This window comes from Carcharhinus amblyrhynchos, chromosome 23 (genome assembly GCF_965287045.1).
Source record: "Carcharhinus amblyrhynchos chromosome 23, sCarAmb.v2.hapA, whole genome shotgun sequence".
Lineage (NCBI taxonomy): Eukaryota > Metazoa > Chordata > Chondrichthyes > Carcharhiniformes > Carcharhinidae > Carcharhinus > Carcharhinus amblyrhynchos.
Genome location: NC_137346.1, coordinates 7168509 through 7187238, shown reverse-complemented (window position 1 = coordinate 7187238; position 18730 = coordinate 7168509). Strand labels below are relative to the sequence as shown.

Sequence of the window (18730 nt, the reverse complement as noted above, 5' to 3'; positions counted from 1 at the left end):
ATGAAGCAATAGAGCTGAATTTAACTGGTTTGTTGGTATTTAGGTAGTAGTTTAGAAGCACCTTTTGCAGTCCTTACCCACACAATGAGCCCTGTTCTTGGATCAGTTGATTGAGGTCCAGGGGCATTTTGCCACAGCAAGAGAACAGAAAGGTTAAGGAGTAATACAAGTTGTATATCACCTAACAGCCGGCTACATAGTAACGTTAGCAGAGACAAGGGCCAGAATTTTCAAGCTCTGATGTGCTGGGACCAACCTGGGGAAACTTGACAACCCAGCCAAACATTCACTGACTTTGGGTAGGACTGGCGATCACAGAGAGGGTGGGGCCAGAAAACCCCATCCAAGACTTCCTACTTGCCTGACCAGCGAATATTGGGTGGTATTGGAAAATGTGAGAGAGGTGAAAATATATTTTTTCAAAAGGGAATGATTTTTTTCTCCTTGCAAATTTCCTAACCGTGATTCCTGAGGGCAGCAAGTTATGCTGGGTGACCACTAATAGTTGCCCATGGATATTATTCATGTCTGAGACTTGACACTTAAAGCACATTTGTCAGCCTTGGCTCAGTGGTAGCACTCTCACTTCTAACTCAGAAGATTGTGGGTTCAAATATCACTCCATCAGCATAATCTGAATTGTTACTTTAGTATAATACTGGAAGTCCTGCATTGTCAAAAATACCATCTTTCAGATGAGGCATTAAACCAAGGTCCTACCTTTCCTCACAGGTGGACTTAAAAGATTCCATGGCAACATTTTAAGAAGACCAGTCCTGGTCAACATTTATCCCTCAACCAACATTGCTGAAAGAGATTATCTGGTCATTTATCACATTGTTGTTTGTGGGACCTTGCTGTCGCACATATTGGCTGTCACTTATGTCTGCATTATTACAACAATCTATACTTACTTCATAAGTATTTCCTTAACTGTGAAACATTTTTGGGCATTCTGAGATCATAACAGACAGGCCATAGCTTCCAGTTTGTTCCTTTTTTCTTCAATTATAGGGCCCTAACTTGCCCTCACGTGATGCCTGCAGATATTCATTTCCAATAAATGGTGATAAAGGGCAGGAACTTTGATTGGTGTTCCCTCCTTAACGTTGGCTTTGAATCTTATTGGAGTGCTATCATGCCTAGAGTAGCTAAATCAGAACACTATAAATTAGTACCTACAATCTTCCTGGCTGTTGTGGCTTAGCACTTAATAAATAGGAACTACTATCTAAACAAAACAAATGAAAATGAAACAAACTTCAATGAAACGGGCAGACAATTTCTGCTTCCCTGTTTTAGGTGTAGTTAGGAATCCAAATAATAATTTCTTTTTTAGATACAACGCCATTGATCGGTCAGGGTACTACATCTGGAGTTAAGAATCTACTGATGACCATGAAACCATTGTTGATTGTCGTAAAAACCCATCTCTTCCTTTAGGGAAGAAGATCTGCCGTCCCTTCCCTGGTCTGGCCTACATGTGACTCCAGAGCCACAGCAATGTGATTGACTCTCAGCTGCCCTCCAAGGACAACAAGGGATGGGCAGTAAATACTGGCCAGCCAGCAGCACCCATGTCCCACTAATGAATTTTTAAAAATTAGCATTGTAATAAAATGCTGATGCATGCTGAGGCATGTTCTCTGCCATCCTTTCAGTGGACTTATTCTGTAATGGGGAAGAGACAGTTGTCAGGTGAGATCATTTTTAGGTCGCTTGTGGAGCCTGCTAAGGATTGAGTAGTTAAATGCCTATATTTGTTGTTTTGCTTCCCGCACCTAGTGGTGCACAAGGCAGACATTCATCTGTTCCCATAGCAAAGTTGTTTTCCCTGGAACAGATCAGTAGCCTATCACTTGAAGCTTATAGCCTGATGAGCATGATTCTGCATCAAACAGAACTGATGATGAATCTCCCACTCTTATCATCTGTGATCCGTGTGTTGGAAGGACTTTGTAAGATGATACTTAACCAGTTGGCTGTGTAATGAACACACCTTCCTGTCCGGGATGAGACTCAAACTGGAGCTACTAGCTTAGAGGCAAGATGCTCTACCCACTGGCTACTGGCTTAGAGGCAAGAGGATCTACCCATTCTACCCACTACCCCATCCACCTGACGAAGGAAGAGCCAGTTCTGAAAACTAGTGGCATTTGCTACAATTAAACCTGTTGGACTTTAACCTGGTGTTCTGAGACTTCTTACTGTCACAGGACCTCCACATAGATGCCTATGAGCCCATATTAAATGATGTGACATGTTTTGATTTATTTTATTTCTGTGTTTTAAAGTCTAAGTTTTGTTCATGCAGCCTGATTGCACTTAAGATTTACACACTAGACTCAATTTAAAGTAGTCAAAGCTAAAAAACAGATATAATAATGACATTTTAAAAACTGGCATAACCATGCATTTTTAACTTAGAGGGAAATACAATTTTCCTCATCTCATTTGGGATTGAGTGAGAAAAATGTATTGCTGTCATGGGAGGATGTTTCCACTAGTAGTAAAAAATTGGAACCGGAGGGCACAATCTCAGGCTGAAGGGACGATCCTTTAAACAGAGATGAGGAGGAATTTCTTCAGCCAGAGAGTGGTGAAGCTGTGGAACTCTGTGCCGCAGAAGGCTATGGAGGCCAGGTCATTGAGTGTCTTTAAGACAGAGATGGATACGTTCTTGATTAATAAGGGGATCAGGAGTTGTGGGGGAAAGGCAGGAGAATGGGGATGAGAAAAATATCAGCCATGATTGAATGGCAGAGCAGACTTAATAGGCCAAGTGGCCTAATTCTGCTCCTATGTCTTATGGTCTGTCGAGGCTATGCTTAACTGATCTCTAGGCAGCCCAAGTAAATTCTACCTCCCTTCGCAGCTGTCTCTGTCTTAAGTGAAAACAGCAGCAATGATTTTTTTTGTATGTGATGATTGTATAAATAGTATTGTCTGAGGGCAGTATTGTAGTTACAAAGTATTCCACACGAGTTACTATTCTTTCTTATTAACTTGTAATTTTCTCAAATAATGCTGTATTGCAGATCCTGGAGTTCATGCAAAGGTGCGCTTCACACATGCAAGGGATCACCCAACAGGTTGGCTGTAGCAACTCACGTCAAGTTGGCTGTTCATCACAAGCCCTAATACGGAACCCTTCCATACTTCACAAAATCACCCCTGGGTGAGAGCTTTCTGCCTTTTCTAATTGTAAAATTTTAAACATGCCCAGCAGGCAGTGGTATACTGAATGACCAGGGAAAGCTGAAGTTGGTGATTTGTGTAATTTGAACAGAATGCCAGTTCACCAGCTTGATCAAACAGACACCAAGGTAGATTCTACAACTCAATGCATGGTCCTCATAAAAAAGAGGCAGCATGGTGGCACAGTGGTTAGCACGGCGCTGGGACCCAGGTTCAATTCCGGCTTTCGGTCACTGTCTGTGTGGCTGTGCACATTCTCCCAGTGACTATTTGGGTTTCCTCCGGGTGCTCCGGTTTCTTTCCACAGTCCAAAGATGTGCAGGTTAAGTGGAAAGGCCATGCTAAATTGACCTGGTGTCAGGGGGATTAGCAGGCTAAATGTTTGAGGTTACAGGAATAGGGCCCGGCTGGGATTGTGCTAGGTACAGACTCAATGGGCCAAATGGCCTCCTTCTGTACTGTAGGGATTCTATGAACATTCTAGAAACACACATTGGGATTGAGTTTTGCCTTCAGTTCAAGGGTAATAATCTGTCAGGTGGGGCATCCGATTCCCCTTATGGAACTTGTCTAATTTTCATTTGACTGAAATATGTAGAACGAAAATCAAGTGGACTCTAAAGCCATGCGATCATCTCCACCAGATTACTGTCCAGTAATCAACATCTGTAAGAAAAATCAAAAATTTCTGTTCATAAAGACTTATCCTCGCTTCACAGTTAGTGGATTACATTTTGAAGTGCAGTCACAGCTCTAATGCAAGTAAATACAACAGCTAATTTACACATAACAAGATATCACAAAGAACAAAGAGATAAATGAGCTGATAAGCTATTTTTGGAAGGATTTGTTTGTGGGATAAATATTGGCCAGGACAGCAGGCGTACTTCTTAGTTGATACCATTAGATATTTTATGTCCAACCATGAAGGTAAAATTAGTTTGATGTCTTTTTTTGAAGTTTATTGATTAGTCACAAATAGGCTTACATCAACACTGCAATGAAGTTACTTTGAAAAAGGAATTCACCTCTGACATTGCAGTATTCAATCAGTGTGGGCTGAAGTGTTAGCCTAGATTATGTACTCAGGCAGCATGGTGGCACAGTGGTTAACACTGCTGTCTCACAGCGCCAAGGACTAAATGTGATTCCCTGCTTGGGTTACTGTCTACACAGAGTCTGCACATTCTGCCTGTGTCTGCGTGGCTTTTCTTTGAATGCTTCGGTTTCCTCCCACAGTCTGAAAGATGTACTGGTTAGGTGCATTGACCATTCTAAATTCTCCCTCAGTGCACCCGAACAGGGGCTGGAGTGTGGCGGCTTGACTATTTTCACAGTAACTTCATCGTGATGTTAATGTAAGCTTACTTGTGACAATAATAAAATACACTTTAACTTTAAATAAATTCTAAACTTTACTCAAGTCCCAGAGTGTGACATCACCCACATGATGACTAAAGTTAAATTTTGACTGTATATTAGATATTAGAATACTCCTACAGATGGTTGTCATAGGGAAGATTTCTCATCTTAGAGAATGTTTATTTGCAGGGGAAGTCAAAAGTTAAGAGGTTTTTTTGGGAAAGGTTTGTTCCCAGTAGCTTCATTATATTTGAGTCTGTGCTGTGTGGTCTGATTGCTCATGCACCCATACATTGATATGGATTGATTGTTGCAGGAATAGAGTCAATATGTTAAAAGATGCCTTTTGGCCAGTCTGCTGGTTTTATTTTTGCAAAAATATACTTTATTCATAAAATCACAGAAAGACATAGTACAAAAAAATTTCAAATTGTTATAACAGTAAAGTACAGTGCTGTTCACATTTTCTCCAGAGGTCATGATACACTCCAAGGAACTTCAATTCATTAATGAGAATATTTCATTCATTTCAATTATTTAATTACAGACAGTACAATTCTTTTCAAACAATATACACTCTGCAGTGCTTCAATAGTTACATTTGGTTAGGATTAAGCACAGTCCGAAGGATCTTATCTGGTTACTAGCCCCTCATGAACATTGGCTGAAAGGACTTGCACAGTGGCCTTTCTCCATTGCGCCTTGGTGGCACCTATTCCAAGCCTGAGTGTATCCCTCAGCACGTAGTCCTGGACATTGGATTGTGCCAGTCTGCAACACTCAGTTGAGGACAGTTCTTTGCACTGGAAGATCAACAAGTTTCAGGCAGAACAAAGAGTGTCTTTCATTGATCCTCCAGCAGCAACTGATGTTTGTCTCCATGTTCATCCCTGGAAACAGCCCTAGAGCACAGAGCTGCTCAAAGATGAACATTGACAAATACCAATGCATGTCATTGCAAATTACCATTGCATTGCAATTACCATTGCAAATACTAATGCATCTAAGGCAATCGCATAGTGGTATTATCACTAACTATTAATCCAGAAACTAGCTAATGTTCTGGGGACCCGGTTTGAATCCCGCCATGACAGATGGTGGAATTTGAATTTTAAAAAAAGCCTGGAATTAAAAATCTACTGATGACCATGAAACCGCTGTTGATTGTCAGGGAAAACCCTAGATCACTAACATCCTTTGAGGAAGGAAATCTGCCATCCTTACCTCTCTGGCCTACATCTGACTCCAGAGCCACAGCAATGGGTCTGACTCTCAACTGCCCTCAGCTAACCAGGGATGGGCAATAAATGCTGGCCAGTCAGCAATTCTCATGTTCCATGATTGAATAAAAAAACCTCCCCAGACTTGTCTTTGCAAAAACCCAGTCCACTTTGTGAGGTGGCGCAGATGACTCAAAGAGAAGGAAATGAGACAGTGCAGAATGTGGTGTTATAGTCATAGCTAGGATGTAGACAAAGATCAACTTAATGCAAAGTAGGTCCTTTCAAAGTTGGATGGCAGCAGGGAAGAAGCTATTTTTGTGCCGGTTGGTACATGACCTCGGATGGGGTTGTTAGAGAGGAAGTTCCAAGATTTTGACCCAGCCACTGTGATGGTAAATGGCTTGAAGGGCAACTTTCAGAGGTGGTGTTCCCACGTGTCTGCTATCCTTGTACTTCTAAATTGTAAGGTTGTGAGTTTGGAAGTTGCTGCCTAAGGAGCCTTGGTGAGTTGCTGAAGTGCACCTTGTAGATGGTACACACTGCGAGAGAGTGAATGTTTGTGGATGGGGTGCCAATCAAGTGAGCTGTTTTGTCCTGGATGTTGTCAAGCTCTTGAGTGTTGTTGGAAGTGCACTCATCCAGACAAGTGGACAGTATTCCATCACACTCAGGATGATGATGAATAGGCTTTACGGAGTCAGGAAGTGAGATACTCACCACAGGATTCCTAGCCTCTGACTTGCTCTTGTAATCGTAGTTTTTATACAGTTTAGTTTCTGGTCATGTATGAGTTGCCTCCATCAGGCAAAAACTGAATAGTCATATGCTCACAACAGTTTAAGTAGTGCCTTTGTCAATATTGATGACAAATGTTTAGTGCCATTTGCAATATACAGGCAGTTGTCTGGTATAACTGCAGACAATGTAAGTGCCGCGGACAATATGTTATATTACTATGCAGTCCATCCCAGCTTTTATCCCTTTCCTCTGTTTAAGGCATTGATTCTTTGCTGTGGTCAGGTGGCTTTAACGGTAAATGCCGGAAAGCTGTGTGACTTTGGAGTCTTCACAACTAATTCTAATCCTGATGTCAACCTCTGGGCAGTTTTCAGAGACTGTACTGAAATATTGTGTGTTTACAACTCACCAATGCTCCTTTGTCTGCTTCTTCCAATCTTGTGACCTCTACTCCTAGAAGGACAAGGGCAGTGAGTGCGTGGAAACACCACCACTTGCAAATTCCCCTCCAAGCCACACACCATTCTAACTTGGAACTATATTGCCGTTCCTTCATTGTCAGTCGTTCAAAGTTCTGGAACTCCCTTCCTAACAGCATTGTGGATGTATCTACATTCCATGGACTGCAGTAGCTCAAGGCTGTTGCTCACCACCATCTTCTCGAGGGCAATTAGGGGTGGGCAATAAATATTGGCCCAGCCAGCGACACCCACATCTTGTAAACAAATAAAAAAAAAACGTATGGTGGGATGCTTGCTACACTTCTAAGAATAAAACATTTATATTTACTTCTTAAAATAATGGTTTACATTATAATGCATGATTTTATATTGTTGTTCACATGTAATATATTTATCCTGTCTGTTTTTAAGGAACAAAGATGTGGAGTTTCTCAGCATCCCTAAAGCCAAAAGTATTTCATCACAAAGTGTTCAATGCTTTGGATTTGGGAAGGTAACCTAGTGACATGGGCTGAAGTGTTTAAAATAGAGTATATAAACATTCACAACATTTGCATCAAAATTTTCACTTTACAAAACCATTTTTTTTGTCACCTCTTTGATATATCCAGTAGCAAACATAAGATAAACTAGTACAAGAGCAAAATACCACAGATTCTGATCAACTGAAAAAAAGCCCAGAAAATGCTGGCAATACTCAGCACATCTGGCGATATCTAATGTAGAGAGAAATGTTGGTGACATTTTGTCAGAAATCAGGAACTGATAAGTCTGAAGTAAGTAGAGGGATGAAACAAAACATCTGTGATAGGATGGAAGAGCAGTCGGTTCAATGATAAAAGGGTTATGGTGCAGGGCACTTATTACTTGTCCCATTACTACTCCATTTTGCTTGCACTTTCAACCCTTTTAATCTCTTCTGTTTTCTGCCCTATCACAGATCTTCCCATATATTTTTCCCCACTTCGCCATTACAGTTCCTGTACTCCTAAAATCTCTGACTTTTCCCGGTTCTGATTGGCTGGAAACACTGGACAGAATTTACCAATGATGGTGGAGACCTATCCACTGACTAGAAAGCTATTAGCTACACTACCACAACCAGTTTTGGGCGACCCGAGTGGAACTTAGCCTAATCAGACACTTACCTAACCAAAATCAGGACTACCATTGAATTAATCACAATGCAGGGCAGATATGCTGTCCCAAAGAGATGTCAGCTGATTGCTCTCTGGTACCAGCAGCACCAGTGGTAGTAGTGGTCACTGATGGTACTGCACTCGGGCGTTCACAGGGCATGACGAGTTTTTTTAAAATTTTATTTATTAGTCACAAGTAAGGCTTACATTATTACTGCAATGAAGTTACTGTGAAATTCCCCTAGTCGCCATACGTTAATGGTCAATGCACCTAACCAGCACATCTTTCAGACTGTGGGAGCAAACCGGAGCACCCGGAGCAAACCCACACAGACACGGGGAGAATGTGCAAACTCCACACAGACAGTGACACAAGCTGAGAATTGAATCCAGGTCCCTGGCACTGTGAGACGGCAGTGCTAACCACTGTGCCACCCACTTAATCCTGGAGAGAGCTAAGTGGGAATATCAGAGGTCAGAATTTTTTTCTAAGTGTCACCTTGTGCGGGAAAAGCCAAGGGCAGCCCGGCTGGTGGCATTGGTGGGTTTTGCTACCATATTTTTAGCCACTTTTAAAAAATCTCACGGCTTTCATGCTATCTCCATGGAGGGTGGACTCTGATTCGCCATCAGCTGAACACCTCAATCAACAGGATGCTCCATTTAAAGGCAACCCCAAGGTTCCCAAGCCACTCGTTCAAAGCCCAACCCTGTCAATGGCCACTAAAAAGTCTGTTCCAAGATTCTCGGAGAGCTCCCTCACCAGATTGCTGGATGCCACGGAAAGAGACACAGCACATCTTGTGTTGCCTCCCCCTCTGAGAAGGGAGGAGAACCTTGAGCAAGGTCACCAACTCCGTACGGGAGGTAGTGTCAGTATAGGTAAACTCCAGCTCATTGCAGAGGAGGACCAGCATCCAGTGCCTCAAAAAGATGAATCATCTCCTCTGTTCTGCCAGAGTAAGTTGTTTTTCTCCTCTGTTGCACTCACACACCCATCACACATCCGCAGTGAGTTCACTCACTGCCACCATAAGGAGCAGCACCACTCACCCTCCCAAACAGACCTTCATCACTTCACTGCTTCCACTCACCAGCCACACACGCCAGACATCCTTACCATCTGCCCCGGCATACAGCCTACTTATACTCTTACCATCTCTTTTCTTGCAGGACAAGCAGGCTCACGGCAAAAAAACAAGATCTCAGGGGTGGAGGGATGCCTAAGTTAAAAATCCTCTCTCACTTTGAGGAGAGAATCCTCCAGCTGAACAGGGAGGAGGAGAACTGTTCCTTCGCAAGGGCACTGTGGGCACCAAAAAACCAAGTGAGGACCCACAACACCGCCATCCGTCACAGCAGCCTTACGTCAGTCTTGTCTCTTGTATCCTTTTGCCCTTGCTATGCACTAATGTCATCTCCCTTCTCTTGCAGCCACAGCAGGAGAACAGCCAAGCATTGGAGCCCACCCTAGACACAAGCACTGATGAATTCTCTGAAGTGCAGATTGAAGAAGCAGACAGCTTTCACCCAGACCCTCCAACACTATAGAGGCACACACTTCAGTGGGACTTAATAGTAGAGAGACCTCAGGGTCATAATCTGAGGAGTACCTCACACTCTCTGATCCACAGCAGGTAGGAGCAGGGACGTCCCAGGAAGCCAGTACTCGGAGGATTGCTGGAGGCTAGGACTCTGCTGAGCCCCAATCAGCTATCGTGCCCCTGGACTCAGCCATGCCTCAGTTGCTGGAGTTGCAAAGGCAAAATCAGGAAGGGTGTCACCTACAAAGGCCAAATGGAGGAGCCCAAATGCCTTCTGTCCAAAGATATCATGTCAGCACTCCAAGGCAGTTAGGTCAACATTATGAGAGTGGCTGCTTCAGTGGAGACCTTGGTACAGAACAAGTGCCCTGCGCTGGTGAAAGGATGAGCTCCATGGGGTATACTGTGCACTCCATGACTCCCCTCTTCCTGTGACCTGTACTCCAAACCTACAGGCTGAGGAGGGTGGCACCATTGCACAGCAGCACCCCAAAATCAGCTTGGGGCCTCTAGGTGTTAGCCCTCTAGAGGATGCCCGCCATGGTCATCACAGGCAACACGTCAGGCAGCAGGCTGCCTCCAACTCTGCTGTGGATCTTGGGGATACACCAAGCTGCAGGAATAGAAAAGTTAAGGAAGTCTACTTACATAGTGTGGGCATGGATGTTAGGCACTTGTAGATAGTGACCATCTATGTAAGTCATCAGCCATCTCTGTTAATGCAATAGATCTCAATTTTTACAATCTCTCTGTTTGCTGCTCCCATAAAGTTCCTACATAAAGTGCCATGGAAGCAGCTGTGTCCACCTTTCACTGAAAGGCTGGATTCTTATCCAGAACCTCCTCCATCTGCTCTCTGCAAGGCCGGCAGCTTATTGGTTGGGTTTCTTCACAGTGGTGAATAATCATGCCAATGTCTCCCTGGTAATGAGGAGCTCCTCCACAATGGTCAGGGTTACCACTCAACCCAATCATTGTTACTCTCAGCACATAGAACCAGCTACTAGACTCTTATAAAAAGTGTGCATCTGCCTGCACTGACACTGAGCCTCAGGGGCACCCCTCACTAAGGATGAGCTCAGACCAGAGCAGTGAGACTGTCTGTATAACATCACCCTGATATTTCCTTGGTCACTGAGAGTTCATGAGTTGCTTTCAGCCAGACAGGAGTCAGACATTCTTTAAGGAACAATGCACTGTCTCCGCTGCAAGTCATCATCATCCTACTGCAATGTAGCAACCATGGACAACCACTCCCTCCTCATGACATGAACCATATCAGTGAGGATGTTCACTGCCAGCAGCCAAATGGGAATGGGTATCAGCTCAGTGTACTCACAGAATAAGGAGGTCTGCACGCAAAGAGTTAACTGCTGATTGGTAATCAGTGACACTCACAGACATTAGTGTTGAGTAGGTGGCTATAATTGGCTCAACTGTCAAAGTGAAAGAATGTTAAAATGTGGTGCTGCAATAGTCTGATAGGGGGGTGCCTTATCAACGCTCTTAATCACATTCTGGGTTTAATGTTTTAAGTTTAATTTGTGGTTTGCTTTTCATTTCAAACAGTATCCCTTTAAGGAACTGCCCCTTAATTTGTCCCTCAGTTGATTTGAATTAGTTTAATTGGTTATTTGATTTATTCAAAAATAGGAATAATCTGGGAGGCAAAAGTATGCTCACCGATGTCATGCTTCTCTATTAATTAGCTCAACATACTCCGTCATGAACTCACAGGCATCAGTGGCTTCTTTCCCCTCTCATCGTTGAATTCTTCCCCCCTTTCAGGGTCCAGGTCATTCCCCTACTCCAGAATAGGCTATTACCCCTCTGCCAAACCCCTCTCCCCAATCACAGCTGATGCACTTTCCTCTCCCCAACATGTGCCTCCTCCTGCCTGGTGCACCCCCAAAAGCATGAGGCCCATCGCTGGCCTCTCGAGTAGCCCAAGCAGTTGTGGCCTTGTGAGGACTCCAATCTCCCCAATAACACTTCATACCATTATATCAGATAGTAAAGGCCTCCTGTCATACAGATGTCCTGCCCTACACATATAGCCAATTAATTAAATAGAAACATTGGAAATAGGAGCAGGAGGAGGCCATTTGGCTTTCAAGTCTGCCCCACCTTTCATTATGATCATGGCTGATCATCTACCTCAGTAGTCTGATCCTGCCTCCCCCATATGCTTTGATCCCCTTCGCCTTAAGTGCTATATCGAACTGCTTCTTGAAAACATTCAGGGGTTGCCCTTACCATTGTGCCCCACCAGCCAATGAGCAGGGCAAGCCGATAAGATCACAAGAGAGCTGACAAATCAGGTCACGCCCAATTTCTTCCTTCTCACAATCTTACCAGCATGGATATCTGACGCTATTAGCCTCGCGGCCAAAAAGGGTGCAGCTGGAGATGCATTCCAGACTTACAGAATGTATCCCCAAAACACTAATTAAAATACTTATAATCCCAGGTAGAAGTAATTAGGTTCATTCTGCTTGCGTGTGATCACCTAACAATGGCCTGTAAGTGACAAGCATTGCAGAGGATCTGGAGATTTCTCTGATCACTTTATTATTAGCATTGACAACAAAAGGCGGTGCAGTAGCGCAGTAATTAGCACTGCAGTCTCACAGCACTAGGGCCCTGGGTTCGATTCCTGGCTTGGGTCACTGTCAGTGTGGAGTCTGCACGTTTTCCCTGTGTCTGTGCGCTCCAGTTTCCCCCCACAGTCCAAAGACGTGCTGGTTAGGTGCATTAGCCATGCTAACTTCTCTTTCATTGTACCTGAACAGGCGCTGGAGTGTGGCAACTAGGGGATATTCACAGAAACTTCATTACAGTGTTAATGTAAGCCTGCTTGTGACTAATGAACTTTAAGGGGAAGGCTGCTCCTAGTGATAGTGTTAGTAGCTTCATAAACAAGGTGGGAGGGTTTTCCCTATTTTACTGAAATCCCAACCATGTTTGTGATGAACTGATGTGGGATTCAGTTTTTAGGCACTAATAGACAACATTTGCTCTCTTTTTTTTATACTGCAGCGGAAAACAGCCTTGTTTAATATCAAAGAATTTTGAATAGTTAATTACTGCCATTCCCCCTCACCAACGATATGAGATGAAAAGGAACAAAGGAATAAAAAGATTAAGTATCTTTTAAAAACTGAGAAAATGACATCAAATGTTTTTTTCTAGTGTCAGAGTGAGAGAGATCCCTTGAAGTCTTTTAAGAAACAAGCCTTTCCTTGAAATATCTTTAGATGCAAACTATTTCCTTGTCTTACATATTCATATTTGCAGTTCTGTGTGCATGGACCAGCACAGTTGGCTTATCTTGCTTCCATCCCAATTGTTAATGAGAAGGAACTGGTGCAGGCAGATGATGAACCTACTTTCTCGTATGCAAATGGCCCTTACACAACAATGACCAAGTAAGCATTTGCAGTATAATATCTTTTTGCATTTCTATGTCAAATGCATTGTGAACATCAGGATGCTCTGTGTACTGTTTATATTGTGCTCTGTGATAAATCAGAAGGATCTATCTGCAGTGTATACCAATGAGTACTGTTGAAGCTATTCTGCACCTGGAGAGCAATGTTCAGGTAAAAATATGTCTTCTTTGGAGGTGTGTGCAATCTGCAACTGAATCCAATATAATCATGATCCAGGCATTGAACTTCTCTCCAGCTCTCTCCTTCCTCCAAGTAGAGCTGGAGCTGACTCATTTTATTATTGGAGATGTCTTTCGCTGGAGGGTTCAGGCTCTGTTGGCTGATACTTACTTGTACTTACTAAACTGTCAATTCTCTTTCACTGCTAATTTGTATTTTATTGTTTTTAGTATTTCAGTGAATTGTATTGTGTAATTTTTGTTGCTGTGACATTAGCCTTTTGGCCAGGTCATTATAGTAAATGAGAATTGGTTCTCAATTGACTAACCTAGCTCAATAAAAATTAAATAAAGAAAATAAATTTGAAGATGCTGACTCCTCACTGGAGTATTGTCCCCCTTAAGGTAGTTGCCCATTGGTACCTTGCACAGTGATAATTCTTTATGCTTGAGTCTGGACACAGTGCTTATTTGGCTGCATGAAAGTGACATCTGAGCTTAATGTTGTCCTCGGGGACATTCAAGAATGCACTTCCACCAGAGCTCACTGAATAGCAAACAGGAGAAACCCTGGCCAATTTATACATCTTTGACATACTTAATCCAGCTGTAGTTACTTACAATGTGCTAGTTTACTTATTCATCTCAACACTGAGACTGTCCTGTTCTATAACTTTTTGAATGGCCAGGCAGACCTGTGTTCATGAATTTACAGCTGTAAAAGAAGTCATAATCTTCATGCAAACCAGCTTTGTGTTGCTTAGTTGTAATACACATAATATCATTTCTGATTCAGTTTAACATGGAATGGAATTCGGGTCACAGTGAGACACATGAAACCGCCTACACATCAAAACTGCAGCAAACGATTATCTGCTGATTTACTGATTGCAGAGCAAGAATACAACAGGTAGGCAAATAAAGACAACAGCTTTATACATGTTATATGGTCTGTAACTAGTCCTTTCCACCTGGAACTTTAATATTGTTTCAGGCCATTGATACCATTCCTTGATCAAACATATCCCCTCGCTACAGAACAGAGAGTATGACACAGGGCATGTCAGAGAATGTGAAGCATGCACAGGTCAAAGGTTGTGATGCATAAAATAACACATAGACTATTTGTCTCTGCACTGAGCTGAGAGATTAGCCTCTGAAAACCAGTTGGCTAGACCAGATAACAGAAGCAGGAACTAGGAGCAGGATTCAAAGCTTTCCCTGCGGGAGCCTACCTTCTGATATTGTAGGTAGTTAAAATGCTAAGTGTTCTTGTGATGTTTTAAGCTTTTTAATCTATCTGTCATCCATAAACACTAACTTGAACCATCTTAGCAGAGGAAGAGTTTTCAGGGAGTGGACTACATGTGTTCATATGCTTGATCGTTTTCAGTTTAAAGTTTGATAATAGACACACAATAGTATGCCTGGCAGAAAGCAGAGGGTAATGGGATTTTTTCTGATTGGTAGGATGTGAGGAGTAGTGTTCCAAGAGGGATCTGTGCTGGGGTTTCAGCTTTTTACAATTTATATCAATGACTTAGATGAGGGTAGCAAAGGCATGGTGGTTAAATTTGCAGATGACACAAAGATAGGTAGGGAAGTATTTTGTGGAGAGAACATAAGGAGGATGCACATGATACAGATGGGTCAAGTGAGTGGGCAAACATCTGGCAGATGAAATGTGGGGAAACAGTGCAAAGAGTTGTAAACGAGTGTTGCAGAATGACACATTCCAAAGCCCAGGACCCCATGCTGAGGGATGCACAAAACTGGCTGTTACATCCACCTCTGTGGGACTGGATTGACCCAGACCTGCTAGAAATATACAAGAGTGTGCTTTTAACTGGGAGCATGTCAGAATCCATGAGGAAAGGCATCATTACCCTCATCTACAAGCTGAAGGGGGATAGGGAAGAAAATAGAAATTGGCAACCCATTTCACTGCTGAATGTGGACTATAAGCTCACAGATTCGTAGTGGTGAAGCACATAAAAAGCCTTTTGGCGCATTGAATCTGTACTGACAATAACTACACTAAAGGTGTGCTACTCCCATTTTCCTGCACTTGTCCCATTTGCATGAGTGTTATAATATTTCAACTGCTCATCCAAATATTTTTTAAAGGTTGTAAGGTGGGAGTTAGAAAGCTTTCCAATTAAATCTGGAGGCAGGCAGAGCTGCCCTCATGTGTTATGGGAAGGTTTTGCTTGGTTCATCTGGAATGATTTGAGCATAAAAGGATACCAGGTGGTGGAGGCACTCAAGTCAAAACCCCACTGTAGATGGAAAACGTCATCATCTGCTGCTTGGATCCGATGTCGGTACACGGGCTGATCAACATCTGCGACCAGTTCAAACTGTCTTGGGCTCCAACATAAATTGTCGCAACAGCAAGACTTTGAGAACTGAGCTGATTGATCCTGTGTCCCTTTCACTATCAGGTCAGTTGGCCTGAAGATGCTCCGGATATGTTTCAGATGGACCAGACTGGAAGGACCAAGTTGATGTAATGAACCAAAAGTTGGGTATGTGAGACCAATGCTCCCTCTCCATTGCAGATAAGAACCTAGTCATCAGATGTGAGGCACTCTCAGCGTTACTGTACATAGTGCACTCCAGACTATTCCACACTCCTACGCTGCAGCAATCTCCCAAGGCATTTTCTGCTTCATCTGGGGGTCAACAATGGACCGCAATGTATAAACATCTAGATAAAGGGGGAAATATTAACCTCTAGATAAAGGGGGAACTATAAAGGGGCCCAATATTGCCCTTATTCTGATGGTCACCTTTGTGTGTGGCTATATCAAGCTGTGCGTAGTAGATCCTCATTTCAGAAAGACCAAGTGTCACTACTTGCTAAGGTTCTACTTGTTCCTAGTGTTGTGATGGATGGTTCTGGTTATGCTGCCTCAGAACACTGCCAAGTACTTCAATTGTGTTGTTTTAACTGTCCCTTGTGGACAGCTTTATGCAGAGCCATCACGCAGTGCTCTCCACATAACATCCTTGAGGCCCTACAGGTGGATCCTGTCTGAGCAGACAGTCAGATACATTTAACAGAATGTCTCATCACCAAAACTTTCAGACAAGGACCAAGACCTAGTTTGGCTGGTGGTGAGAAAGACAGTCTCTGTCAGATCCTTCTTACACAGCCAGAGTCTCACCTCAACAGCAAGTTGCCCTCAAGGTGACTGTGGTGGGGAAGAGACTGTTGTCCATCCCCTTGTGGAATGTGCCTTTGCAAAGAAGGTCTGGATGGTCATTTTGGACTGTTTGTAATGTTCCTGAAGATATTTTATGAATAAAATATAATTTTATACAGTCTGGTTTGTCTATAAATCAGCAAACGGGAGTATGAGCTTTTGATCATGGAGTTTTATTAATTGGCATTGTTGGCTGGGCTGGCCAGCATTTATTGATGTGAAGATGCCGGCGTTGGACTGAGGTAAACACAGGAAGAAGTCTCACAACACCAGGTTAAAGTCCAACAGGTTCATTTGGTATCAAAAGCCACTAGCTTTCAGAGCACTGCTCTTTTGTCAGGCAAGTGGGAGTTTTGTTCTCACAAAAACACAAACTGAATTTACAAAATAATGATTGGAATGCAAGTCTTTACTTTAATCAAGTCTTAAAGGTACAGACAATGTGAGTGAAGAGAGGGTTAAGCACAGGTTAAAGAGTTGTGTATTGTCTCCAGCCGGGACAGTTAGTGAGATTTTGCCAGCCCAGGCAAGTCATAGGGGTTACAGATAGTGTGACATGAGCCCAAGATCCCAGTTGAGGCTGTCCTCGTGTGCAGAACTTGACTATTAGTCTCTGCTCAGCGACTCTGTATTGTGTGTCATGAAGGCGGCCTTGGAGAACGCTTACCCAAAGATCAGAGGCCCATGACTGCTGAAGTATTTCCCAACAGGAAGAGAACATGGGCGGCATGGTAGCACAGTGGTTAGCACTACTGCTTCACAGTTCCGGGGACCTGAATTCGATTCCTGGCTTGGGTCACTGTCTGTGTGGAGTTTGCACATTTTCCTCATGTCTGCATGGGTTTCCTCCAGGGGTTCCAGTTTCCTCCCACAGTCCAAAGATGTGCAGATTAGATTGATTGGCCATGCTAAAATTGACTTTAGTGTCCTGAGATGCGTAGGTTAGAGGGATTAGTGGGTAAATATGTAGGGATAGGGGGTAGGGCCTGGGTGGGGTGAAGATGCAGACTCAATGGGCTGAATGGCCTCTTTCTGTACTGTACTGTAGCGTTTCTGTGATTCTATGAACACTCTTGCCTGGTGATTGTCAAGTGGTGTTCATTCATCCATTGTTGTAGCATCTGCATGGTCTCCCCAATGTACCATGCCTCAGGACATCCTTTCTTGCAGCATATCAGGTCGACAACATTGGCCGAGTTAAAGAGTATGTACCATATACCTGCTGGATGGTGTTCTCACGTGAGATGATAGCATCTGTGTCGATGATCCGGCATATTTGCAAAGGTTGTTGTTGCAGCATTGTGTGGTGTTGTGGTCACTGTTCTCCTGAAGGCTGGGTAGTTTGCTGCAGACAATGGTCTGTTTGAGGTTGTGCGGTTGTTTGAAGACAAAAAATGGGGGTGTGGGGATGGCCTTGGCAAGATGTTTGTCTTCATCAATGACATGTTGAAGGCTGTGGAGAAGATGTCGTAACTTCTCTGCTCTGGAGAAGTACTGGACAATGAAAAGTATTCTGTCTGCCATGTCCTCTGTTTGTCTTCCGAGGAGGCCGGTGCGGTTTTTCGCTGTGGCGCTTCAGAACTGTCAATCGATGAGACAAGCACCATATCCTGTTCTTATGAGGGCATCTTTCAGCGTCTGGAGGTGGCTGTTGCGATCCTCATCTGAACCTGAGTATACCTCCCCAAAGCATATCCAGCATGTAGATGTGCGATATTCTGTCAAATGCCTTCTCCTGGGCTAGGCTGATGAGGCAGGTGTCCACCTCCTGTCCTGCATATAGGTGATTGTATCCCTGAGTAGTGTGAGGCTATCAGAGATCTTCCTGCCGGGTACAGCACAGGTTTCATCAGGGTGGATCACCGATCCCAGAGCAGACTTGACCCGGTTGACAATGACCTTGGCTAGAATTTTGTAATCCACATTCAACAGTGAAATGAGCTGCCAATTTCTAATTTCTTCCCTTTTCCCCTTGTGCTTATAGATGAGGGTAATGATGCCTTTCCTCATGGATTCTGGCATGCTGCCTTCCAAAAGCATACTTTCATATACTCACAGTAGGTCCGGGCCCATCAAATCCCACAGCGCTGAGTAAAACTCAGCCGGTAAGCTGTCGCTTCCGGGAGCTTTACTCTTCTGAAAGAACTCTGCAGCCTTTGTCAGCTCATCCAGAGATACTGGTCTGTCCACGCTCTCCCGCTTGCCATCGTCTGAGACCCGCATGATAGACAACAGGAAACCTGGGA

The 18730-nt window shown here is 43.5% G+C and overlaps 1 protein-coding gene across 1 annotated transcript in view; it reads left to right on the top strand.

Annotated features, from left to right (window-relative positions):
• The window catches only part of tex14 (testis expressed 14, intercellular bridge forming factor), a 123701-nt gene that overhangs the window by 27120 nt on the left and 77851 nt on the right, over window positions 1-18730 (top strand). The window contains exons 5-8 of the mRNA XM_080211048.1: window positions 3039-3178; window positions 7394-7475; window positions 12963-13093; window positions 14072-14185. Coding sequence (XP_080067174.1) covers window positions 3039-3178; window positions 7394-7475; window positions 12963-13093; window positions 14072-14185 — 467 coding nt within the window. The remainder of the gene's footprint in view (window positions 1-3038; window positions 3179-7393; window positions 7476-12962; window positions 13094-14071; window positions 14186-18730) is intronic.